At 42.7% G+C, this 27,632-nt stretch overlaps 1 protein-coding gene across 2 annotated transcripts in view; it reads left to right on the top strand.

Moving 5' to 3' along the window:
• The window catches only part of LOC115135439 (collagen alpha-1(XXIII) chain-like), a 49,523-nt gene extending 26,300 nt beyond the window's left edge, over window positions 1-23,223 (top strand). For both annotated transcript variants that reach the window (XM_029670126.2, XM_029670125.2), the window contains 18 exons: window positions 4,122-4,148; window positions 8,793-8,846; window positions 8,927-8,989; window positions 9,139-9,183; window positions 9,327-9,389; window positions 9,604-9,639; window positions 9,993-10,037; window positions 10,122-10,211; window positions 10,332-10,385; window positions 10,526-10,591; window positions 10,831-10,857; window positions 11,099-11,167; window positions 14,805-14,867; window positions 14,990-15,016; window positions 15,105-15,158; window positions 15,461-15,547; window positions 20,379-20,417; window positions 21,835-23,223. In XM_029670126.2, coding sequence (XP_029525986.2) covers window positions 4,122-4,148; window positions 8,793-8,846; window positions 8,927-8,989; window positions 9,139-9,183; window positions 9,327-9,389; window positions 9,604-9,639; window positions 9,993-10,037; window positions 10,122-10,211; window positions 10,332-10,385; window positions 10,526-10,591; window positions 10,831-10,857; window positions 11,099-11,167; window positions 14,805-14,867; window positions 14,990-15,016; window positions 15,105-15,158; window positions 15,461-15,547; window positions 20,379-20,417; window positions 21,835-21,837 — 912 coding nt within the window. In that variant the 3' untranslated portion in view covers window positions 21,838-23,223. The remainder of the gene's footprint in view (window positions 1-4,121; window positions 4,149-8,792; window positions 8,847-8,926; window positions 8,990-9,138; window positions 9,184-9,326; window positions 9,390-9,603; window positions 9,640-9,992; window positions 10,038-10,121; window positions 10,212-10,331; window positions 10,386-10,525; window positions 10,592-10,830; window positions 10,858-11,098; window positions 11,168-14,804; window positions 14,868-14,989; window positions 15,017-15,104; window positions 15,159-15,460; window positions 15,548-20,378; window positions 20,418-21,834) is intronic.
• The last annotated feature ends 4,409 nt before the right edge of the window (window positions 23,224-27,632 follow it).

Genomic DNA, 27,632 nt, shown 5'->3' with positions numbered 1-27,632 from the left:
GTATGTTATTTATCTTTGCATAGCATAACATAACAATTCGGATTATTTGGGAGTCCACCTCAATTGGGATTTGAACTCACAACCTCTCGATCACTGGCATAGCATACATTGTAGAATAATAGTGAAGACATCAAAACTATGAAATAAAAAATATGGAATCATGTAGTCACCAAAAAAAAGTGTTTAACAAATCAAAATATGTTTTAGATTTTAGATTCTTCAAAGTAGCCACCCTTTGCCTTGATGACTGTTTTGCAAACCCTTGGTATTCTCTCAACCAGCTTCATGAGGAATGCATGAGGAAAACCATCTTGAAGGAGTTCCCACATATGCTGAGCACTTGTTGGCTGCTTTTCCTTCACTCTGCGGTCCAATTGGGATGAGGTTGGGTGATTGCGGAGGCCAGGTCATCTGATGCAGCACTCCAACATTCTCCTTCTTGGTCAAATAGCCCTTATACAGCCTGGAGGTGTTGGGTCATTGTCCTGTTGAAAACAAATGACAGGCCCACTAAACCTAAACCAGATGGGATGGTGTATCACTGCAGAATGCTGTGGTAGCCATGCTGGTTAAGTGTGCCTTGAATTCTAAATAAATCACAGACAGTGTACCCAGCAAAGCTCCCCCACACCTCCTCCTCCATGCTTCATGGTGGAAACCACACATGCAGAGATCATCAGTTCACCTACTTACAAAGACATGGTGGTTGGATCCAAAAATCTCAAATTTACACTCATCAGACCAAAGGACAGATTTCCACCGGTCTAATGTCCATTACTTGTATTCCTTGGCCCAAGCAAGTCTCTCCTTCTTATTGGTGTCCTTTAATAGTGGTTCTTTGCAGCAATTCAACCATGAAGGCCTGATTTATTTGAGCTACAATTTCTGAGGCTGGTAACTCAAATTAACTTATCCTCTGCAGCAGAGGTAACTCTGGGTCGTCCTTTCCTGTGGCGGTCCTCATGAGAGCCAGTTTCATCATAGTGCTTGATGGTATTTGCGACTGCACTTGAAGAAACTTTCAAAGTTCTTGACATTTTCCGTATTGACTGACCTTCATGTCTTAAAGTAATGATGGACTTATTTGAACTGTTCTTGCCATAATATGAACTTGGTCTTTTGCCAAATAGGGCTATCTTCTGTATACCACCCCTACCTTGTCACAACACAACTGATTTGCTCAAACGCATGAAGAAGGAAAGATATTCCACAAGTTAACTTTTAACAAGGCACACCTGTTAATTGAAATGTGTTCCAGGTGACTACCAGTGGTGTAAAGTACATTAAGTAGAAATACTTTAAAGTACTACTTAAGTAGTTTTTTTGGGGTAACTGAACTTTACTTTCCTATTTATATTTTTGCCTACTTTTACTTCACCACATTCCTAAAGGAAAAAATGTACTTTTTCTATTACGGTATCTTTACCTTTACTCAAGTATAACAGTTGAGTACTTTCTTCCACCACTGGTGACTACCTCATGACGCTAGTTGAGAGAATGCCAAGAATGTGCAAAGCTGTCATCAAGGCAAAGGGTGGCTACTTTGAAGAATCTTAAATCTAAAATATATTTTGATTTGTTTAACACTTTTTTGTCATGCCCTGATCTGTTTCACCTGTTTTTGTGCTTGTCTCCAGCCCCCTCCAGGTGTCGCCCATCTTCCCCATTATTCCCCTGCGTACTTATACCTGTGTTTTCTGGTTGTCTGTTGCCAGTTCGTCAAGCTTACGAGCGGTCGTCCTGTCAGCGCCTGTCATTTCCCAACATCTCTTTTTCCCCCTCATCCTCTTGGGTTTTCACCCTTGCCTGTCCTGACCCTGTACCTGACCACTCTGCCTGAGCCTGCCTGCCGTCCTGTACCTTGGCCTCTACTCTGGATTATCGACCCCTGCCTTCCTCGACCTGTCGTTTGCTTGCCCCTGTGGTTACAATGAACATTGTTACTTCACACAGTCTGCACTTGGGTCTTACCTTGATTCCTGATCTTTTTTTGGTTACTACGTGATTCCATATCTGTTATTTCATAATGTTGAAGTCTTCACTAATTCTACGATGTAGAAAATAGTAAAGCAAAAGGAGTAGGTGTGTCCAAACTTTTGACTGGTACGGTCAATTTTTCTTAACTAATCCAATCTGCTAGTTGGATTTATTGCACCCACTCATTCATGAATGAGACTTTCTAACCCTCGCAGTGATTCTGAATACCGATTGTGGGTATCCACTCTGGTTGGATTCGAAATAGGATTTAAACATCACTTTGCAATATGGCGTAATGTGACTTGATGCTGGTTTTGCTTTAGCTTATGCTGTCACCAGTGTCCAAAACACAGTGACTGCTGTTCACCAGTGAACACACAACAAAGCCTGGTATGCCAGCATAACCAGCTAGACCATGCTGGTCAGACCAGCTTGACCAGCATCAGACTAGCACTGACCAGCATAGACCAGCATATGGTGGTAGGAGAGATAATGAAAGGATCCTCAGCTCAGTGAAATGCAGAGTAGTTCAGTACACAAAGCCAACCATTAATTTCCTTTCACGCTCTTCATCTAGCTTTCCTACTGAATGAAAGATAATCTGATTCATTCCAGCCAGGACAGCTCTGAGATGAGGTCAATAACACCGCTCTCCATATTGCCAGCAGATGTTTCAAGGTCAACAAGCAGCGAGGCCATTTCCTGTTGTTGTCTCTCTAATTATGATTATCTTAGCGTACTGAACCCACCTCGTTAGGTGCTAGAGGAGAGGAGCGCAACCGGTGGTGGGTCTGCCTTGTCTTGTCATCTTCTCCGCACATGTGTTGGTGAGAGCAGACAGTCATCCTGGTAACTAGTTTTGCATTGACTCCAGTGATTACCAGGGATTCATTCTCAGACTGCCGTTTTGCCCTCAGAACAGTCTCAATTAGTTGGAGCATGAACTCTACAAGGTGTCTTGATACACATGGGAAATGGTTGAGTGTGAAAGGCCCAGCAGCGTTGCAGTTCTTGACACAAACCAGTGTGCCTGGCACCTACTACCATACCCCATTCAAAGGAGCTTAAAACTTGTGTCCATGTCTTGTCTCAAGGCTTAGAAATCCTTCTTTGACCTGTCTCCTCCCATTCATTTAAATGGATTGAAGTGGGTTTAACAAGTGACATCAATAAGGGATCATGGCTTTCACCTGGATTCACCTGGTCAGTCTATGTCATAGAAAGAGCAGGTTTCCTTAATGTTTTGTACATTCAGTGTATATTTTACCTTCAGACCTCCTTGTTGATAGACGAGTGATTAACAGGGGTGCAACTTTCACTGGGGTCAGGGGGGGAATTTCACATTTTGAAATTGCATTTTTGTCCACCCCAGTATTATCGTTGGAATATGATACAAAAAGAGGCAACGGTGTGCATTAGAACGATGCGGACGCCTCTGAACAGTGGGATAGGCTGTTTGGAGTGTTTATCCGACTGGATAATAAATAAATAGCAATACTTATGTCCCCCCCACTTCTGAAACCAAAGGTGTGCCTCTGGTGATTAATAATAGTTTACTAGAGCTGGACAAGAATTGCTATTATTGTTTTGCTTTGCATTATGTTGTGTTGTTTTGCTCTATAAATGTAAATGGTTATGATTAGCAAAAAATACCATCTTAGTAGATGCAACAGAAAAGCTTCACTAATTCACAAGAGGACTTTTGTTGTATTTGTCTAAATAATGCCATCTAGTGGATGATCAATTGAATTGCCCCGCTCTTCACTTTGGTCCATCTTTACTTGTTGTTTTAATAAAGCTTGAGATTTCCTTCAAAGGGTCCACCTGGTCGAGATGGAAGTGATGGATTAGAGGTAGCCTATGTTACAAAGATGATTTTGTATGTCTGATATAATAAGGTGCACAAACACCAACACTCTCTCCCACACACACACACACACACACACACACACCACGTCACAGTATTCCCTTTCCTTGAGCTCTACTCCCTACACTTTGTTTCATGTTTCTTATTCCTTCTGTTTAGTCTGGTATTGTTTTAGATGTTTGTGTTTCTTCTTTTTCTTTTATATAATTGTAAAGCAACTTGGGTCCGTGAAAAGTGCTGGCCCACATCATTCTGATACTGTCTCCTCTTTACACAGGGACAAATGGGTCCTCCTGGACGACAGGTAATATATCTGCATTTCTCACTTCCACACGTACCGTTGTACATGTGCACTACCGTTCAAACGTTTTTGGAGAGTCACTTAGAAATGTCCTTGTTTTTGAAAGAAAAGCACATTTTCTGTCCATTTAAAATAACATCAAATTGATCAGAAATACAGTGTGGGCATTGTTAACGTTGTAAATGACTATCAAAGCTGGAAACGGATGATTTTTTATTTTTTTTGTGGAAGATCTACATAGGCGTACAGAGGCCCGTTATCAGCGACCATCACCTCCTGTGTTCCAATGGCACGTTGTGTTAGCTAATCCAAGTTTATCATTTTAAAAGGCTAATTGATCACTAGAAAACCCTTTTGCAATTATGTTAGCACACCTGAAAACTGTTGTTCTGATTAAAGAAGCAATAAAACTGTCCTTCTTTAAACTAGTTAAAGTATCTGGAGCAGCAGCATTTGTGGGTTCGATTACAGGCTCAAATTGCCAGAAACAAAGGACTTTCTTCTGAAACTCGTTAGTCTATTCTTGTTCTGAGAAATGAAGGCTATTCCATGCGAGAAATTGCCAAGAAACTGAAGATCTCGTACAACGCTGTGTACTACTCCTGTCACAGAACAGCGAAAACGGACTCTAACCAGAATAGAAAGAGGACTGGCAGGCCCTGGTGCACAACTGAGCAAGAGGACAAGTACATTAGAGTTTCTAGTTTGAGAAACGGGTGCCTCACAAGTCCTCAACTGGCAGCTTCATTAAATAGGAACCGCAAAAACACCAGTCTATATGTCAACAGTGAAGAGGCGACTCCAGGATGCTGACCTTCTAGGCAGAGTTCCTCTGTCCAGTGTCTGTGTTCTTTAGCCCATCTTCATCTTTTATTTTTATTTGCCAGTCTGAGATGTGGCTTTTTCTTTGCAACTCTGCCTAGAAGGCCAGCATCCCGGAGTCGCCTCTTCACAATTGACGTTGAGACTGGTGTTTTGCGGGTACTATTTAATGAAGCTGCAAGTTGAGGACTGTTTTGCTAACACAGACTGGAATATCTTCCGGGATTCCTCCGATGGCATTGAGGAGTACACCAATTCAGTTGTTGGCTTCATCAATAGTGACCGTACGTACATACCCCAACCAGAAGCCATGGACTACAGGCAGCATCCGCACTGAGCTAAAAGCTAGAGCTGACGGTTTCAAGGAGCGGGACTCTAACCCGGAAGCTTATAAGAAATCCATCGTCAGATGTGGCAGGGCTTGCAATCCATTACAGACTTCAAGAGAGCTGCCCAGTGACACAAGCCTACCAGATGAGCTAAACTACTTCTATGCTCGCTTCGAGGCAAATAACACTGAAACATGCATGAGAGCACCGGCTGTTCCGAAAGACTGTGTGATCACGCTCTCCGCAGCCGATGTGAGTAAGACCTTTAAACAGGTCAACATTCACAAGGCCGCAGGGCCAGATGGATTACCAGGACGTGTACTACGAGAATGCACTGACCAACTGGCATGTGTCTTCACTGACATGTTCAACCTCTCCCTGTCCGAGTCTGTAATACCAACATGTTTTAAGAACACTAAGGTAACTTGCCTAAATGTCTACCGACCCGTAGCACTCACGTCTGTAGCCATGACGTGCTTTGAAAGGCTGGTCATGGCTCACATCATCCCAGAAACCCTAGACCCACTCCAATTTGCATACCATCCCAACAGATCCACATATGATGCAATCTCTATTGCACTCCACACTGCCCTTTCCCACCTGGACAAAAGGAACACCTATGTGAGAATGCTATTCATTGACAACAGCTCAGCTTTCAACACAATAGTGCCCTCAAAGCTCATCAATAAGCTAAGGACCCTGGGACTAAACACCTCCCTCTGCAACTGAATCCTGGACTTCCTGACGGGCCGCCCCCAGGTGGTAAGGGTAGGTAACAATACATCTGCCACGCTGATCCTCAACACAGGGGCCCCTCAGGGGTGCGTGCTCAGCCCCCTCTTGTACTCCCTGTTCACTCATGACTGCACGACCAGGCACGACTCCAACACCATCATTAAATTTGCCGATGACACAACAGTGTTAGGCCTGATCACCAACAATGATGAGACAGCCTATAGGGAGGAGGTCAGAGACCTGGCTGTGTGGTGCCAGGACAACAACCTCTCCCTCAACGTGATCAAGACAAAGATGATTGTGGACTACAGGAAAAAGAGGACCTAGCATGCCCCCATTCTCATCGACGGGGCTGCAGTGGAACAGGTTGAGAGCTTCAAGTTCCTTGATGTTCACATCACCAACAAACTAACATGGTCCAAGCGCACCAAGACAGTCGTGAAGATGGCACGACAAAACCTATTCCCCCTCAGGAGACTGAAAAGATTTGGCATGGGTTCTCAGATCCTCAAAACGTTCTGCAGCTGTACCATCGAGAGCCTGACTGGTTGCATCACTGCCTGGCATGGCAACTGCTCGGCCACCGACCGCATGGCACTACAGAGGGTAGTGTGAACGGCCCAGTACATCACTGGGGCCAAGCTTCCTACCATCCAGGACCTGTATACTAGGCGGTGTCAGAGGAAGGCCCTAAAAGTTGTCAAAAACTCCAGCCACCCTAGTCATAGACTCTTCTCTGCTACCGCACAGCAAGCTGTCCAAGAGGCTTCTAAACAGCTTCTACCCCCAAGTCATAAGACTTCTGAACGTCTAGTCAAATGGCTACTCAGACTATTTGCAGTGCCACCCCCCCACTCTTTACACCACTGCTACTCTCTGTTGTCGTCTATTCATAGTCACTTTAATAACTCTACCTACATGTACGTACTATCTCAACTAGCCGGTGCCACAACACATTGACTCTGTATCGGTACCCCCTTGTATATAGTCTCTCTATTGTTATTTTACTGCTGCTCTTTAATTTCTTGTTATTTTTATCTCTTATTCTTATCCGTATTTTTTTGAAACTGCATTGTTGGTTAGGGGCTCGTAAGTAAGCATTTCACTGTAAAGTCTACACATGTTGTATTCGGCACATGTGACTAATAAAATTTGATTTAATTTGATTTCACTTGTGAGGCGTCTGTTTCTCAAACTACATTAAAATACACATATTGTACCTTCAGAGGTACACACTATGATCTTACATGGTACTGTTCGGTACCTTTTTAGGGTACATTTAGCAGATAAAGATCAAATATTTTGAATATAAAGGTACAATCATCACACTCATACCTTTCTGTTTCCTAGAGTACAAACACATTTTGTGTACCCTCAATACCCTCTCACTCTCAAAAAAAGGGGTATGGTGTGAAGGTACATTTCTGTTTCCCAGAGTACAAACATATTTTGTGTGCCTTCAATAACCTCAATACCCACCATAAGATACAATGATGCATTTTTGCCACCTAAAAGGAACTAATGGCTTTGTCACTGGGGTGGCACCCTAAAAAGGCACATTTGTACCATAATCATGAACATATTTTTACAAGTGTTTTTAATATATGGGTTTTTGCATGTACATTGATTGATTGAATAATCTTATGCTGCACAAAGATAAATAACATACATTTTCCTAACTAATCCAATCAGTTTGACTTATTACACCGGTTAATGAAATGGTTGCCCCAGTTTAAATGGCTTAGATAGTCTCCTCACAATGTATCTAATCCTGGCAGTTATTATGAATGTGGGTGAATAAAAATGGTGGGTGAATTAAAAAGGCCAACTCTAGGATATCCTCACTCTGGCTGGATTCCAATAGGAATTATGCATCACTTTTCAAGCCAGCTTAATGTGACTTGCAGGTAGGGTTGGTAAATTCTGTTAACTTTCCCACATTTCCCAGGTTTTCCAGAAATCCTGGTTTGAAAATTCCTTGAAACTGGAGGGAATATAGGCAGGGCATCTGGAATCCTTCAACCAGAACATTTGGGGAAATGTATTGGAATGCTGCAGTGCTACTTGCAGGCATGATTTGGCTTGTAAACCATGCGTGTCAGGCCACTGTATTAGGGTAAAACTACTGTAGGTCTCAAAATAAGGCCTGATGAGATATGTAATGTATTGCCATAATGAGTTGAATTTTAATGGTAACATTCACGAAGGAACTCAGTTGGTTGAGGTCACAGGAATGAAAATTCAACAACCATGTCTCTGTCACTAACAAATACAGTCATGGGTGGTAACTCTACAATTTACTCGAAAGGGGCAAGACACAGTGCAAAATAATATTTGTGGCGTGTCTTAGTCTGTGGGTGTGGCTTTCAGCTAGTTATTTTTTGGCTACCTGTGAGTGGAAGTGTTGTACCAGTTTAAGTGATCTATTGTAAAGCTACGTTTTTGTCATTTACAATGAACAAATGGCTTTGTCACTGTAGTGGTAACCGATAAAGGCAAAAAAAAATGTTTTTGTTCCTGTGGACTATATGTAATGATGGTACTATCTGAGGTATGAACTGGGGTACAAATACATGTATGTACCTATAACTAAAAGTACAAAGGATGACCATACAGGGTACCATGTCAGGGACAAGCGGTTGTACCCTTTTAAGAACATATCTTAACCTTTTTCTAAGAGTGTATAAAACCTGTGGTTAATTAATAATAATCTAATGTCTCGCAGTTCATTAATATGTTCCAATAATCTGATGCCTTGCAGGGTGAGGATGGACAGCATGGCATGCTTGGACCACAGGGGCCTCCAGGGCTAAAGGTGTGAAGTATTATTATTCATTCCTGTTCCTCCTCTCCCTTCTCTTTACCAATCTCACTCTTTCTCCATGTCTGTGACAGGGGGAACCGGGGCATGCTGGCGACCAGGGCAGGAGTGGCCTTGATGGACTACCAGGGATGAAGGTAAAGAGGAAGAATCATAAATGGAGATCTTGAAATATGAATATACAGCCAGGTATCAACTCACAGGTCATGATCCTATGCATTGATGCACTGGAATGACAGGCATGCTGAGGTTCCACTGTGTGTATTCACTCTATGTTCACGTTCAGGGGGAGAAGGGGGACACAGGAGACACAGGGCCTCAGGGGGACACGGTGAGTGGCTCCTCATATCACACTCTTTGACCTAAAGTCATCTACTGTGGGTCTATATCTGCATTAGACACGTCTTCCAAGATGATACGTTTATTTTTCTTCATTCATTCTACCTGTGTGTTTCACTCTGTCTCCCTCTGCAGGGCTTACCCGGAGAGAAGGCTGTTCTTGACTCCTATGACATCGGCCTTGGCCATGTCTTTCAGGTGAGTTCTTAATTGGGTTCTTTAAAAGATGATCTGAAACAACATTCTGCAGTGTACTGCGACCCCACAAATTCAGATTGTGCTATCTTATTAACGATTAATAGTATCACACACCATAATATTATTATACGTATGTATTATGTATAACAGTCTCCTGTGCAGTACAAAGTCTCACTTTCCTTTTCTACTTTTCTACGTTTTATTATTCCCGCAGGGCCCCCCAGGGCCACCAGGAGGACAAGGGCCAAAGGTGAGAGTTGTGTTTGAGAGGTGGCTGAGTGGTTAAGGCGATGGACTGCCAATCCATTGTGCTGTGCATGCATGGGTTTGAATCCCATCCTCATCTGTGGAAGAGATTTTGTTCTGGAGAGATTTGTCATTGTAGCCAATATATTGTATCTATTATACACAATGCACAGTGTGTCGTTTATATTATCTGACTTGTAAGTTGTTCTAGATAAGAGTGTCAGTTAAATGACCAAAATGTCAATGTATCAAATATGTTGGCATATCCAGCATTGGTGCAGTCATCTACAGTATGGCTTTGGTTTCTGGATTGACAATAGGCACACACATGTTTTCCTGTTTCCTTCATGCCAACAGGGAGAATCAGGCTCACATGGTGCACCTGGAGCTGATGGGGATAGGGTAAATGACATGACTCTGTAATAATGAATTATTATTGTACTAGACATCATTGTATCCACCTCATGTTGTGCCTCCTCTCTGTAGGGAGCCAAAGGGGAGAGAGGTGATGACGGGATGCCTGGAGTGGCAGGGGAAAAGGGAGAGAGAGGTCTGACGGGCCTAACTGGGCTTGTGGTAAGTGGGATATGGGCTATGTCCTGATGGATACCCAACGGGCTATGGGCATGGCATGGCAGTCTAGTATCCCACTGCTTTGTAGATTTTGTCCATATAATGTATTTTTTTCTCTCTTAGGGAGCTGACAGCAAAAAAGGAGTGAGAGGAGATTCAAGGTTTGAGGACAATCTGGTCAGTAATGTTTTAGATACCAAACTTGTATCTATACCAAACTGTTAACTGTCTACACCAAACTGTGTGATATCTCATCATGGTCGAGTAGTGTTATATGATTGTGTGACCTCTGGTTATCCTAATTCTCTCTGCTTCAGGCCCAGATCATCTCTATCGCAGGCCCTCCAGGGCCCCCCGGACCTCCTGGGCTCCAAGGATTCATGGTGGGTATAACTGGTCCCTCTGTCTTCTTAATAATAGGGGGGTATCAAAAGCTTAAACTCTCTAGATACCAATGTTCTGTCTGCATAGAGATGACTGTCAAACACTCCATACTCAACCTGTTCTCAGAGGAACCTAGTAAATTGTTGTAAAATGTTTTAAAATAATTTATGTGCTTTAATATGCTCTTGTGATGAACAATGTTTACAAAGAGAATGAGATAACACATTGTGTTTTTCAGGGACATCATGGAATGCCTGGCCCCAAGGTGTGTTGTCAGGGCTCTGATCTCTTCCTGCCCCTAGAATGACCCAGGATTCTTTAGGCTACTAAAGCTGCACTGGAATGCCCTGTCATTCAAAATGTTGCATTAACAGATAATGAAAAAGCTGGATGTTAGAATAGGGAATGAAAATTGTACTTGCGGTAAATCAGAGAGAAGATGGATTGTAATTCGCAAGGAAATGAAAGCACCAGCTTGAAATTGTGCTTTTGTCAATGTCTCACAGGGGGAACCAGGCGACATAGTGAGCGGAGAAAAGGGAGATGCAGGTGACAGAGGACCTCCTGGGTTAAGGGTAATTATATCCTATTCTGTCTCACTCATACTGCATGTATTCAACCCATGAATTGAAATTTGAATTTGAATTGAGCACCCCCCACCCAGTCTCATTCCTTCGACTCGTCTTTTACCAAAAGCATCTGTCATTTATTGCTGCAAAGAACACCGATGTCATTTCAAATATTAGCTTGATGACAACTCAAATATGTCACACAGAATTTCGAATCATTATAAACCTACAAGAGAATCTTCGAACATGTCCAGACTACTATAATTATTTAAATTCATTTACAGAGAATGAGTCTTTAAAAATCTAATGTTTCAACCATGTTTTTTAAAATATATTTTGTTTACATATTATTGATCACTGTATGTCAAAATAAACATGAGCATAGTTTTCCGGGCTCAGATCCCAGTTCAGATCCTGGTTTCGTTTTAATTGTTCTTAGGGACTCTTTGTTAGTTTCCCCTTCTGTTTGAGTGCCAATTTTGGGTGTCTTGCTAGGGAACGTAACAAAATGGGGTCTCGTTGCACATGCCGATTCAAAAGCAGTATTCAAAGAGTTAGTCTATACTGCTTTGTTGGAGGAAGAAATCCTCCCAGAGAGAGAGGCTGATGAAAAGTCTGCTACGGGTAGCGCGGTGAGTCCCGTAGACGTGCTGCTGAGGGAGTTAGAACTAAAGACAAAGTTGGAGCCAGACAACAAGAACAAGAACGTGAGCATGCCATTCGATTACAAGAGAGATCTGGAAGTACCACGAATCAGACTTTGATCTTGGTCGGAAGAGCCGGCTTGTACCGCCTTTCAACAAAAAGGAGTTGGATGTATATTTTACTCTGTTTGAAGGGATTGCCACATCCCTAAAATGGTCACGAGATATCCTCCAAAGTGTTCTTGTGGGAAAAGTTCTTGACCAGAGCTCAGATTATGACACTGTTAAAGCTGCTATCCTTACAAGTTGGTCCCAGAGGCATACAGACAACATTTCTGTCAATTATGAAAGACAGAATCACAAAGTCATGTTGAATTTGCACGGGAACAAGCATTACTTTTTGATCGGTGGTGTGGTTCTCAAGAGGTCACGCTTTGTGCATGGGGGCATTATGATGCTGAAACAGGAAAAGGCCTTCCCCAAACTGTTGCCACAAAGTTGGAAGCACAGAATCGTCTAGAATGTCATTGTATGGTGTAGCGTTAATATTTCCATAGCCCGAACCATGAAAAACAGCCCCAGACCATTATTCCTCCTCCACCAAACTTTACAGTTGGCACTACGCATTGGGGCAGGTAGCGTTCTCCTGGCATCCGCCAAACCCAGTTTTATCCTTTGGGCTGCCAGATTGTGAAGCATGATTCATCAATCCAGAGAACGCATTTCCGCTGCTCCAGTGTCCAAAGGCGACGACCTTTACACCAGTCCAGCCAAAGCTTGGCATTAAGCATGGTGATCTTAGGCTTGTGTGTGGCTGCTCAGCCATCGAAACCCATTTCATGAAGTGCCCGACGAACAGTTCTTGTGCTGACATTGCTTCCAGAGGCAGGCTGGAACTCTGTAGTGAGTGTTGCAACCGAGGACAGACGATTTTTACGCGGTACATGCTTCAGCACTCAGTGGTCCCATTCTGTGAGCTTGTGTGGCCTACCAATTCCTCGCTGAGCCGTTGTTGCTCCTAGACTTTTCCATTTCACAATAACAGCACTTACAGATGACTGGGACAGCTCTAGCAGGGCAGAAATTTGACTAACTGACTCTTTGAAAGACACTGAGCTCTTCAGCAAGGCCATTCTTCTGCAAGTGTTTGTCTATGGAGATTGCATGGCTGTGTGTGCAATTTTATAGATTTGCCAACAACGGGTGTGGCTGAAATAGACGAATCCAGTTATTTGAATGGGTGTCCACATACTTTTGTATATATAGTGTACCTACATTTATGAGCACACTCTTGAGAAAGCTGCAGTCCGTGCAGATGAGTTTGTGTTGACACATAAAACTACCTTCACAAACAAAGCTCCCAGCCCTGTGAGGTTTCAGTCTTTTTCCCCAGTGCCCAAAGACAAAGATCGTCAGAAAACTGGTTCTTTGTGTCCTCCAGTTTGTCATTACTACCGTGAGAAAGGACAGTCTCTCAGTGTCCTAAGTTGAAACAGAAAAATGAGAGATAAAAAGCTCTTTCTTCTTGTGGGAGCACTCCAGCCCGATAAGTCTCTGGTTGGAACTGGTTTATCTCCTAAACAAGATTTTGGATCAGATGTATATGAACCCTTTGTTTCAAACATGTTTGTGTCTCTGGAGAGTGATGATGCTGTTAAGCAGCCCTTGAACATACTGCGAGACACTGGGGCAGCCCAATCCCTCATTTTGGAGGGTGTTTTGCCTTTGTCTGACACTTTAGCAACTGGGTACAGTGTGTTAGTACAGGGCATGGAGATAGGTTGCATGGAAGTTCCTTTGTTTAATGTGGACCTACCAGTGAAGAGGGTCTCATCCATTTGACTGGAGGGAAGGTCGTGCCAAATCCTGCCGTTTGTAAGGAACCCAGGCTGGAGGAACCTGATGGGTTATCAGAAAAGTACCCTCCAGTGTTCCCAGCGTGTGCCGTTACAAGTGCTATGTCTAAGAAAGTTGCCGGGAGCAAGTCTAGTGTTGAGGAGGATGTCAGTGATCCCACCATGTTTGATCTGTCTGAGACGTTTATGTGTGATCCTGATTTCGGTAAACCTCCTGAGTTGACCTTTCCTTTGAAAACACCAAAGATGAGCAAGTTTGTAGGACCACTAAAGGAAGAGAGGGTCCCTACAGTTGACACTTCAATTTCTAGGAAGTAGCTGATTGCTGAACAAAGTAAAGATGTTTCCCTCTCTCCTCTTTTTGCCGAGATACGTCCAGAGGAGGAGTTTGATGAAGAGGGGCGGCAGGGTAGCCTAGTGGTTAGAGTGTTGGACTCGTAACCGGAAGGTTGCAAGTTCAAACCCCCGAGGTGACAAGGTACAAATCTGTCGTTCTGCCCCTGAACAGGCAGTTAATATATATATATATTTTTTTAAAGAGCGTGTGGGTTACTTTGATAGAGATGTTCTGATGAGGAAATGGCATTCTCGCGCCACTTCTGGGCAAGACTATTGGCAAAGGGTATGTCGAATTGTGGTTCCAGTTACTCTTTGACAAGAGATACTGAGGTTGGCTCGCGATGGTAGTATAGCAGGCCATCTTGGGGTTAACAAGACGTATGACCGTATCTTGCGTAACTAATTCTGGCCTGGTCTGAAACAGTATGTTGTGGCTTACTGTAAATCCTGTTATGTTTGCCAGTGGACGGTTAACCGAACCAAGCTGTACCAGTCGCAGCTTTGCAGCCTTGGTTGTTGTTAGTGATTCTGTTAGTTCCCCTTTCTGTTTTAGCTACAGTTTTTGGTTTCTTGCTAGGGAAAGTAATAATAGTGATGTGTAGAATAAATTAACCATTTGAATGTCGTTGAATTACATAATTCTACTTTAATTCTGCTTCCTGTGTGTCCAATTTAAATTATATTCAAATTCAGTAATTACATTAGAATAAATGACGAATTAGCAACTCAATTCAGAATTGTCCCCAACCCTGCTGTATATAACCTCACAACCCACATAACAGATGACACTATTTCTGCACACAGGGTATTCAGGGTCTTCCAGGTTCTACAGGATTGGTTGGTCTCCCTGGCACCATAGGGAGAAAGGTTTGCCGCATTTTTCATATGCCCTGTTTGTAGAGGATATGGACACGGCATCAGAGTCCCTTGCAGTATTTTTCAAAGTAAGCTGCTTCAGAATTAACTTCCATCATATTTCATTTCAACAGGGAGAGCAAGGATTGCCGGGATTGGATGTAAGTGTGTCTAAATCGGTCATATCCCCCCTGATACCAGTCTGGTTGATAAAGAGCCTTCATTAACCACTACCTCTCTCCATGTCAGGGTTTCCCCGGGCTGATGGGAGAAAAGGGGGACAGAGGGGACCGAGGAGATAAGGTGTGCATCAGCCACAGCAGTGGCTACTGTGGCTACGTTTATTCATCTTCTGTTACCTAGCATGTTATAGTCAAATCTGGAGAAGACATTGATGCTCGACGAGAGACTTGTCTCCTCTGTGGTCCTCTCTGGCAGTTGGTAGAGCATGGCGGGTGCAACGCTTGGATAGCGGGTTTGATTCCTGGAACAACCCATACCTACAAAGTTTTTATGCAGGCCTGACTAAGTCCCTTTGGATAAAAGCATCCGCTAAATATATTGTTATATATTATTGTTTTGTCACTCTTCTCTCTCTCTCTCAGGGTGACAGGGGGATGCTGGGAAAGAAGGGACTGAAGGGACAGAAGGGCGAGGAGGGCCCCCCTGGACTGGACCAGCCCTGTCCTGTGGTATGTCACTTCTTCCTGTCGCCTCTCCGCTCACACTTCCTCAAACACTGTCTTTCCATTCAAGGGCAAACCCCTATTTATTAGGTTATATTTGGTAGAGCAGAGTTTTATGTAAGGGATAATCAATGAGGGGCAATGCATTCTATGTAAAATAATGAATGGAGTGTAAAGTGTGTTCCATGACGTGCAAGCGGAGTGGAACTGACCTACTTCCATGGAGTACCGTTATTTTCCAGAGAACGCATAGAGCCCTGAGTTGATTATCCCTTTCATACCATGGCTATACTTTAACACATTTGCTGGTATAAGCGTGTTCATTTTCCTGTAGAAATGTGTTCAACATCCCCTGAAGTAGCTAGAAAGTTTACTAGATATCTACAGTAGTTGCCATCGTAACCAAACAAATACACTTGCTAGTTTAGCTAACCAAACCATCAGTTCTAGCTTGCTATTATGAACATCGAATTCAACAACAGCAATACTGTTTTCAATTTCACTTTTGCTTTCAAAAGCAGCTCAAACAAAACATGTATAAATTATCTATAGTCATCATATTATTATACTGTGCAAATATACAACACGCGTTATAGGGAAAGAATACACACTCTAGAATGCCCTTTAAGACAATTAGAAACGCCTATTAAAAAATGCCAATGGTATAAATAAACTATAAACTGTGTGGTTTGAGTCCTGAATGCTGATTATATTGACATTGACTTCAGAAGAGACCAACCTACCATCCCAGTGGTGAAGATTAACGGACAGATCATTGAGCAAGTAGAGGACTTTAAATACCTAGGAACCATCCTTGAACCACAAAGCTCTCCTTCAAAAGGAACACCAAACATATTTACTCTAAATGTCAACATTCTTGTTCTTGAGGATGTTTAATGTACACCAATCCATCCACCGAGCATTTTATAAATGCTTTATAGAATCCATGCTATCGTTTGATATTGTGGGGTAGTTTGGTGCTCTAGGAAACACTAGGAAACACTGAACAGGGTAACATAAATCAGTGGGAATGTCATTGGAGAAAACCAGGAACGCACACACTCCATGACGGGGCACAGATATAGATATCTGGCATACAAGTCCAAGAGGGCAGCTTCTAGTTTTATGCCATCATCCATCAAACTCCTCAATTCTTGAAGTTCTTACATTTATTGGGATATATACTGAACAAAAATATAAACACAACATGTAAAGTGTTCGTCCCATGTTTCATGAGCTGAAATAAAAGATCTCAGAAATGTTCCATAGGCACAACAATCTTATTTCTCTAAAATGTTGTGGACAAATGCTTTTACATCCCTGTTAGTGAGTATTCCGCCTTTGCCAAGATAATCCATCCACCTGAAAGGTGTGGCATATCAAGAAGCTGATTAAACAGAATGATAATTACACAGGTGCACCTTGTGCTGGGGACAATAAAAGGCCACTCTAAAATGTGCCGTTTTGTCACACAACAAAATGCCACAGATGTCTCAAGTTTTTAGGGAGCGTGCAATTGGCATGCTGACTGCAGGAATGTCCACCAGAGCTGTTGCAGTGAATTTAATGTTCATTTCACTACCATAAGCCACCACCAACATCTTTTTAGAGGAGTTGGCAGTAACATTAAACAGTATGTCCAATAGGCCTCACAACCGCAGACCACGTGTAACCACGCCAACCCAGGACTTCTGATCTACGGGATCGTCTGAGACCAGCCACCCAGACAGCTAATAAAACTGGATTTGTACAACCAAAGAAGGGTCTTGACCTGACTGCAGTTCGGCATCGTAACTGACTTCAGTGGGCAAATGCTAACCTTCGATGGCCACTGGCACGCTGGAGAGGTGTACTCTTCACGGATTAATCCCGGTATCAATTGTGCCGGGCAGATGGCAGCGTGTATGGCGTAATTTGGGAGAGTAGTTTGCTGATGTCAACGTTGTGTACAGAGTGCCCCATGGTGGCAGTGTGGTTATGGTATGGGCAGGCATACGCTACAGGCAATGAACACACAACTGCATTGTGTCGATGGCAATTTGAATGCACAGAGATACCGTGATGAGGTATTGAAGCCCATTGTTGTGCCATGGAAGCTGAAAATGGCCCAGTTCTTCCATCTCCTGCATACCAGACATGTCACCCATTGAGAATATTTGGGATGCTCTGGATCGACCTGTACGACAGTGATTTCCAGTTCCCGTCAATATCCAGAAATAGCCATTGAAGAGGAGTGGGACAACATTCAACAGGCCACAATCAACAGCCTGATCAACTCTATGCGAAGGAGATGTGTCTCGCTGCATGAGGCAAATGGTGGTCACACCAGATACTGACTGATTTCTGATCCATTGCCCTACCTTTTTTTAAAGGTATCTGTGACCAACAGATGCATATCTGTATTCCCAGTCATGTGAAATCCATAGATTAGGGTCTAATTAATTTATTTCAATTGACTGATTTCCTTATATGACCTGTAACTCAGTAAATGTTTGAAATGAATATACCACACCTCTTATTTAGCCTTTGTCCCTGCCTGTCTTCCTGCTCTCTGTGATGCAGTGGTAGCCACACTTTGCCAGCAACAAACCAGCAAGACTCTCCATCTTTGGTCACTGTAATATGGCATTAGTTAATGGATGGTTTGATGGCATGATTGTGGTATTAGATATTTATCCTCAGAGTGTGAATTATACAGTGACATGTGGGGGTCTGTTTTCCTCTCACTGAACTTCCTGTTATTTTCTGGGCCTAATAGTGAAGGCTTGCTTCATCCTGGAACGAGCCATAGTTTTCATAGCCTGGGATCCTTGATCAACCTAATCTAAACTGTATCTCTAGGGACAATACTTAGAATTCGTCAGGTTGAATGTGTCCTTCACTATCAAATATGCATTTAAAACACGCTTTTATCCAGGGTCCCCTTTTCTTCCGCTTGTAGAAGTGGAAGATTACGTGGTAGCTTATTCAGTCTCATGTGACTGTGTGGTCTAGAATGGGCTTCAATGGCTGCCTATGGGAGACCCTGGATAAAAACATGTTTTAAATGCTTATTTGATAGCGAAAGACACATTCAACCCGACAAATAGTAATTATTGTTCCCAGGGGTTGGAACTTTTTCAATAATTTCATTCTGAACATAACCAACGTTCCACTGTTCTGACCAGCAAAATAAAGTTTGGAACCAGTTTGAAACAAAAAAAAGTTATGGTTTATATCGTTCCTTTCTTTTCCTTTTTTAAACCTCTGTAATATTGTATACTTTTACATTTAGCTCGACATTAAATTTCTTCAACAATCAGTGTGGATAGAGCAGCTTGCTATGGTGTGGGTAAGCTATTTACATGCATTGGACACGAGTGTAGGGCGTGAGATGCGACTGAAATTTTGCAGGTGGGGATAGAATGAGAGAGGGTGAAGGAGGAGGCTTGGCTTGAAGCCCTGGGCATCTTGTTGTTGTGACATGCATTATCTAAATTAGGCCCTCAGAATTATACCTACCGGGAGAGCAGCTTCTATGAAGGAACTTTGAATGTCTTTGAGATTTAGAGAGTTGGCCAGCTACTGTAGCTAGCTAGCTAGCTAACAAGCTTGTGTTCAAATAAAAACACATTTGACCTTTTGTTGTTAACAAATCCAAACGTGATAACTATAGTATCCTTAACTAGCATTGAAAAGGTTAATCCATTCTCCTCTAATAACAAATCTCTCTCCTTAATTTCTGAATCATGCTTTGGTCAGTAGGATACTAGACTATGCTTGGAGGGGAGGGGCAGATAGCCTACTCACATACTGGCAAAGATTTTTAGCAGTCAGGCAGGCATGGAGGGAGGGAGGCAGGCAGGCATAGGAATAAGCTTCTGAGTGACAGTGAAGTCTTTGCATATGTGCTTTGTTGCGTTTTTTTGTGGGACTGGAAAAAGATACCTGGAACTTTAAAATAACATTATTAACCAGTTCCCATGCTTCTAAAATAACGGTTCTGTTCTGGAACAGTATAAATCACTTTCGTTCTCGGTTCTGATTCTGTTCCTCGAAAAATAGTTATTTTCCAGTTTTCGGTTCTGTTCCCTGAACCATGTCCAACCCCTGATTGTTTTAATATAGATATTGGATGTGCCTCTGACTGGAAACATTATTTTGGTGAAACTTAATATTTTAGATTTGGTTGATCAAGGACACCAGGCTACGGAAGCTTCCGCAAAGAGCCATCTGTCTGTAAACAATGTCTCTTTGTGTGATGAAGCAAAGTAAATACAAGTATTTTAACAGTAAACATGTATTACCTCGATGTTTTAATCTGATTGTCAAACAAATCACTTAAAAAAGCAGGCTACCTGCGCACGTTTGTCCACTCCAAAATAACTCCACAGCCACAGTGCACTGTGAGCACGCCATTTGATGAATGGAAAGACACTGTTACAAAATACCAAAAAGTGTAATGACATTCGACGATTGTCATTAGGCCTACGCTCTGGTAGCCTGAATTAAGTGATTTGTCTTGCTGACAAATGTACAATTTCTGTAAAAAAAAAAGTGGAGACACTTGAAATACGGGACACAAATTCAGCTGTCTGTCCCCGAGCTCATTAGGCGGGAGACTGTAAGGGCCCAGTTGATACAATGTTGCAAGTTTGCTAGCGAAAGTTCAGGACAGACAGAGAGAGAAGCAGACAGGCAGAGTAGAGCGATGAATATGACTGAAAGAACCTGAAACAACTGCATTTTAAACAAATAGGAGATGGGGGGGGTTGTTGTTACAAGACATCCGTATTTATCTGTGGGCAATGCAATACTGCATGTTTGTTTAATGAAGGTGTTTCTTTTCTATCACCAGGGTCGGGATGGATTGCCCATACCAGGGTGTTCGCAAAAGGTTTGTACAGCAATAGTACTTCTGAGGCTCTGTTTGTTTGGCCTGCTCTGGCCCAAGTAGGCATTTGGCTCTCTTGGGGGAGTTTAAGAAGTTATATACAAAGGGTGGGTATAATCCTGAATGTTGATTGGTTAAAACCACATTTCAGCCGGTGTCTATTCCACAAGATACTACCAAGTTACCACCGTCTAAATCTATGACGTTAAAATGCCTATTTACTCTGATCCATCTGACTGCGCAATCCACTTTTTCATCAGCCCAGCCAAGCAATTTATCAACTTGTATTCTCCACTATAAAAAGCATCTAGACATTATCTCACATTTCTTTTAGGCTAACATTTAGTTTCAACAGGGGACATTTGTATAAATCTTGCAGTCTGGCTCTCCGAAATTTGCAACATTGCTTCAGTATTCAAATTCGATCTCCAGCTGTCCCATAGTAATGAACGTGTCTGGAGTCGGGACGAGACAGACAGACAGCGCTTCTCAGCCAGTTGAAATCATGAATCATCTGGCATAATTTTTATGGATATATACAAAGAAATGTAAATTGAAAAAAAGGTAAAACAAAGTGTAGCTAGTTTGCAGTCTTTACAGCTTCAGTTTGTTAGCTGTGTTGTTGGCTAGCTCCTGCTTTGAACAACAGTGTCCTGACAAGTGAGCACATATGCTATGCCAGGCAAAATTGCACCTCGTTAGCTCGTTGTTATGGATGTATCCAAATAAATGTCACTAGAAAACAGCTTAAACAAATGCAAATGGGGCTACTTTGCTGTTATTCTGGCTGCACTTTTTGACTTGACTGTAAATTAGCCGCAGTTGTCTAGCTAGGAAGCAAGGGATAAGGATGTTGCCAGCCAGTATGACAATGGAACATTTAGAACAAACAACTGGATACAGAACAAAAAGCAACCGAACCGATAAAACGAACATCCAGCCAGCTTGGGTAGCAACCCTAGATTTGTGTCGGGACTATATCTTGTATGGATGAAATAGTATGAATAAATTAATCAAAATAATGTTTTTAATTCAAATATGTAAATCATTATTTGAATATGTTGTTAACCTGTTGTATAAAAGTGGTAATGCCCTCGAAGCCAGTGTTTGGAGGATATATCGTCTCGGACCGAACAACAATCGTGCCAATATATCCACCAAACACCGGCTTCGAGGGCATTATCACTTAAATATTTAATCTTATATAGTGTACAGCAGTGGTTCCCAACCAGGGGTATGTGGACCAGTGGGTGTACTTGGCCTACCCACAGGGGGTACTTGAGAAGACATGAGTCCATAAGAAAAATTCAGCTGGTGGTACAGTAACCGAAAAGGTTGGGAACCACTGGTGTATTGTATGATTTGTGCAGTATAATTGACCTGCTATTGAATGTGTGTCTCTGCTCTTGCTCTCTTTCAGTGATTAGTTACCTGGTACATGGGATCTGTACATATCGATATATATTTTTCAACTAAAATTCAAGTGTAGTTTTTTTGTCGTTGCCAATTCCTATTTAATATGTTGAGGTTTTCATATTGGAATTTGGATTGTGCGTCTATCACAATCAATATTTTTTACTTTTTGCATATGAAAAGAAAACATGTTTTTTTAAAGGTTTAGAGATTAGGTAGAGGAAAGATCTAGTGCACACAAAGAAGGAGACTGGTTACAAATGGAAAGGAGCAGCAAATGCACTCAGCTCCAGATGGAAAAATGTTGCTGCTTACAGTGTATCTAATCGGGGAACCTGAAATACAGTATTAACCTGAAATACAGTATGATTGACTGTCTAACAGACTCACTAGTGTTCCCACATGGAGATCCAGCATTGGAGTGTGCAACTCAGCCTCCACCTTGCAAATGTTTCTACCCCATCACTCCTGTGATTGTTGTTTGCTTTGAAAGGACCAACCGTCACGGCATGGACCCAATGCCATGCGCCTATCCCAACCTTAGGAAAGGTACAGATGTAGGGTCTTAATTTGATCCAGTTTGCTACAGCAGGAAAATAATCCTGCAGCAACAGGACATGTGAATTATTATGTGGATTATAATTACTTGACATTTTTTGTAGGGGTTGATAAACATTTTGTTATGGCAAATCAAGTTTGACATGTTTAAGTGGAAATTACAAACTTTAGGAGCCTTTTTAAACCTCAAATACATTAAAAGTTTGCGTGTCCTGCCGTGCAGGAAAATTCTCAGCCACAAAAGAGTGATCAAATTAAGATCCTCCATCTGTATGGGGAAGCACAGATGATGGACCTCACCATGGAATCTTTGTTTGCAATAATGTTCCTAAATGTGCTTAATGTTTAGATCATTTTTGGTCTAAAACGTTTTAGGATGTTTATGATGGTTTCAAAGTTTTTACCTATTGTTGCATCAAATGCTTTTTTTCATTCCTCTGAGTGATCTAACCATGCTATGTGGAATTAATTGACACAGAACACTGTACAACTTTTTGAATTAGGCCTAACATGGAAAATGTATGATAACAATCCTAAAAATGTTTTGAAGACTTTTTACATCTGACATCAAGGTAAACAAAAACATCTACCTATCAAACCTACCTGTTTGGCTGATTGGGTTAAATGTTTGTTCTAGGAACATGCCGTTTTTAATTAAGTTGTCTGTCATATTAAATACTATTTCAAATGCAAATTGTTGTATTCTTAATTACGAAGTTCAAGTTGCATTGTACTTTATAATGTTCGTGGACTACTTTTTTCATTTTTCTTCATTTTGTAAATGCTGTCGGTTGGTGTCGGTTCTGTCCATTGAGGTATAAAACAACTGTAGACTGCTGCCAAGATGGACGCCTGTTGTTTTCAACGTAATCTACGTAATCATGTTTGCATACGCCGTTTTGTGGTCACTGCCATCTGCTTTACAGAGCCGATAACGCCTGCGCACTCGCACTCAGTGCGCACTGGAGCAAGTGCAAGCAGCGACAATGTCATCAGGTCAGCCAGATGATTGGCAGGCAATGGATGAATATTAAATGTTCATATTTCCGGCTGTGAGGGATGAAGAAAAAAACGGCCTCGAAGACAATTACTGGAAAAATCATTGGAGGTTGCTGAGGGGAGGACGACTCATAATAATGGCCGGAACAGAGCAAATACCATTCCACTCATTCCGCTCCAGCCATTGCCACGAGCCCATCCTCCCCAGTTAAGGTGCCACCAACCTCATGTGAATTCAATGGATATGTTAGCCACAAAGGTGATAACAAAAGTGTCATTTTAGGAATAGGGTCGTCTATGGGAATTGTCCTTTTGGTTTAGGCTTTAGCTAAACTGCAGTACCAAAAGTGCCCTCTGAGCACAGTGTTCCAAACAAGAACCGTGGCCCCCAGACTCGCCGCCGCCCGCAATGATGGCAGTAGTCCAACTTGTAGATCAAGTCTTTCCCAAACTTGGTCCTGTGCCAAGTTTGGGAAAGACTTGATCTACACAATATAAATGCTACTGGTGTGAACCAGATGGACTACTGCCATCATTGCGGGCGGCGGCGAGTCTGATCATCAGACCAATCAACGATTCAGAACTTTCTGAGATCAACCAGCTCGGGGACCTGCTGCTCTATTATTGCACATGAGTTTTTAACTACAATGTTTTGTCCTATCTGTTATTTGTGTAACTTTGTCCAAAGGCTGGCATGTCCGATGAATTTATGATTTGTGCCTTAGTAGGTTACTGCCTAGCCTGCGTTGTGTAGCATTCAACTGAAATGTGTCTTCCGCATTTAACCCAACCCCTCGATTAAGGCAACGGGGGGCTGCCTTCATCGACATCCATGTCATGGGCGCCTGGGGAACAGTGTATGTTGTTGTTGTTTTGTTTTATGAGGACCACAATGGAAATACGTTTTAACTTTTTATTTAAATGCATTAATCCACATGCATGGTTGTATTGTGTTTTTAAATTGTCAAATAACAAAACAATTAAAAGTTAATTGATGTTATAAGAAGCTAGCTAATCTGTTGTAAGAATCTTTAGCGATAGCTCTATCTACATATCAGGAACTTTGTCATTCCTCATCTGACCTCACCGCTCCCCATGTCAAATATCAAACTTGCACTAGTCAAGCATCACCCCTCCTCCTCACTTGTGAAGTGTCACCCTCAGCCCTGCATTGGTCAGTTATCACCCCTGATCTGGTCAAGCCTAACTTCTTCTCACCCCTTACCCTTCCAAAATTTTATTCACAATGATAAGCTTTTCCATTAGCTGAAATACATGCAAAGCGCCAATAACCACAATAACATGTGGAAGTATAAAATTGGGAAATTGTATCTGCCAATTCTGATTTATCATAACTAGCTACGATTAAATTCATTTCAATGAAAGTGTTGTTAATATGGATATCGACATTGTACATTGGCACTTAATCTCATCCACCAGCCGGCTCTTTCTCTTTCAGACCGTCTGGTTTCACAGCGCCTCTGAAAGGGACTTGAATTGGGCCTATGGCAGGAGCGAGAAAAACTCCCATTGGATGTTCATTTGCTGATCTCTTAGTACATCACCATCTAGCGTAACCCATAGCCTCCCATCTACATTGTGGATTTCAAAGTGCGAGCAATGCAAGTGATTTGAACACCAGCCGCAGCCCGTCTGGTGTTCAACCTTCCCAAGTTCTCTCACGTCACCCCGCTCCTCCGCTCTCTCCACTGGCTTCCAGTTGAAGCTCGCATCCGCTACAAGACCATGGTGCTTGCCTACGGAGCTGTGAGGGGAACGGCACCTCAGTACCTCCAGGCTCTGATCAGGCCCTACACCCAAACAAGGGCACTGCGTTCATCCACCTCTGGCCTGCTCGCCTCCCTACCACTGAGGAAGTACAGTTCCCGCGCAGCCCAGTCAAAACTGTTCGCTGCTCTGGCTCCCCAATGGTGGAACAAACTCCCTCACGACGCCAGGACAGCGGAGTCAATCACCACCTTCCGGAGACACCTGAAACCCCACCTCTTTCAGGAATTTCCTAGGAATACCTAGGATAGGATAAAGTAATCCTTCTCACCCCCCCCCCTTAAAAGATTTAGATGCACTATTGTAAAGTGGCTGTTCCACTGGATGTCTTAAGGTGAACGCACCAATTTGTAAGTCGCTCTGGATAAGAGCGTCTGCTAAATGACTTAAATGTAAATGTAAATGTAAATTTAGGCTAAACAAGGAAGTGAGTTTGGGAAATCTGAGAGTTTGCTCTGCCGTTAACGTTTGCTAATCCTCAACACAGGGCCCGTCAAGGGTGCGTGCTCAGTCCCCTCCTATACCCCCTGTTTATCCATGACTGCATGGCTAAGCATGACTCCAAACCAATCTATAAGTTTGCCGACAATGATGAGACAGCATATAGGGAGGAGGTCAGAGACCTGACAGTGTGGTGCCAGGATAACAACCTCCCCCTCAACATGATCAAGACAAAGGAGATGATTGTGGACTGCAGGAAAAGGAGGACCGAGCACGCCCCCATTCTCATCGACGGGGCTGTAGTGAAGCAAGTTGAGAGCTTCAAGTTCCTTGGTGTTCACATCACCAATGAACTATCATGGTCCAAACACACCAAGATAGTCGTGAAGAGTGCACGACAAGGCCTATCCCCCCCAAGGGGACTGAAAAGATTTGGCATGGGTCCTCAGATCCTCAAAAGTTCTACAGCTGCACCATCGAAAGCATGACTGGTTGCATCACCACCTGGTATGGCAACTGCTTAGCCTCGGACCGCAAGGCACTACAGAGGGTAGTGCGTACAGCCTGGTACATCACTAGGGCCAAGCTTCCTACCATCCAGGACCTCTATTCCAGGGTGAGTCAGAGGAAGGCCATAAAAGTTCCAAAATACTTCTTAACAGCTTCTAACCCCAAGCCATAAGACTCCTGAACAGCTAACCGAATGGCTACCCTGACTATTTGTATTGACCCCCCCCCCCCCCCTCCATTTTTATACTCCTGCTACTCTCTGTTTATTATCTATGTATAGTCAGTTGACCTCAACCAACATGTACATATTACCTCAATTACATCAACTAACATGTGCCCCCACACATCGACTCTGTACCAGTACCCCCTGTATGTAGTTGTTGTATTCGGCGCATGTGACAAATAACAGTTTATTTTATTTGATCTATATGGGTACCAAATTAGTTATTTCTCATGTAAGATGCTATCTTACGTGAAATATAATCCTGGGAGGGGAAAAAATGTGTCAGGTTACTAGCTTCCGCCAGCGACACAGTGATACAGATGCCCAGTGGAAAGCACCTCAGGTCGGCAAACATCTCTATACAACATCCGTGCACTGGTCGCTAAGTTACGTATCATTACTGCTTGATACAACTACATAGCTGTTACCCATTACTCAATTGAAGTCATGAAAGAGAAGCCCCGGTTGCAACGACACGGTTGGATTTCTATTTCCACAAGGGGGCCAGTTCGAAAAAGTATGAAAATGTACTAGCAATCTAACCAATGTTAGCCAGTTAGCTTACGTGCTTGATTGCCGTTGTGAGGTCAGAAACGCTCAGATCAACCCTACTCATCGGCCAGATCGTCCAGTGTGCGCTCTGAACACTCAGAGAGTGAAACAAGATGGATGGGGCTAAAGCTTAAGAGGGTGTGAACGATTCTGAATGTGTGTAGACAAAGAAGAGCTCTCCAGTAGGTACCAAACATTCAAGGCCATTTTCTCAATAGTGAGGTTACAAGTTTATCAACTTTCAAAGCAGAATAACTTTCCCATTGTTCCTCAAATGCAGTGTATGATACAGAGCTACAAAAACTACACCAACCGTAGCATTTCCACTGCCACAGAAACAAACCAATGAGGTATAAAAGAACTAGACACTGCCGTTCACATACGCCGATTCATGGACGGCCCAACTTCAAATGCGCACTAGCTCAGTACGTCATCCAAAAACATGGTAGACATTGGATGAATATAAATGGTAATATCTTCGGCTGTGAGTGGTGGAAAAATAATCAGCTTCAGCTAATAATTCAATGGATCTTTTGTGCACAAAGGTGATGACTAAAGTGTCTTATTAAGAATTTTCAAATATGACTTATTTATATGGCAGTTAATGGAAATGGTCTTTCTGGGCCGAACATCAGTTAAACTGCAGTATGAAAGCAAGACTGTAGGAGCAGTCGAAACCGTGCTTCTAGACCGGAACTCTGGCCCCAGACAGCACTGCTGTATGGGATGAATAG

Source organism: Oncorhynchus nerka, linkage group LG10, assembly GCF_034236695.1.
Source record: "Oncorhynchus nerka isolate Pitt River linkage group LG10, Oner_Uvic_2.0, whole genome shotgun sequence".
Taxonomy (NCBI): domain Eukaryota; kingdom Metazoa; phylum Chordata; class Actinopteri; order Salmoniformes; family Salmonidae; genus Oncorhynchus; species Oncorhynchus nerka.
This window is presented reverse-complemented; position numbering and strand designations above follow the sequence as displayed.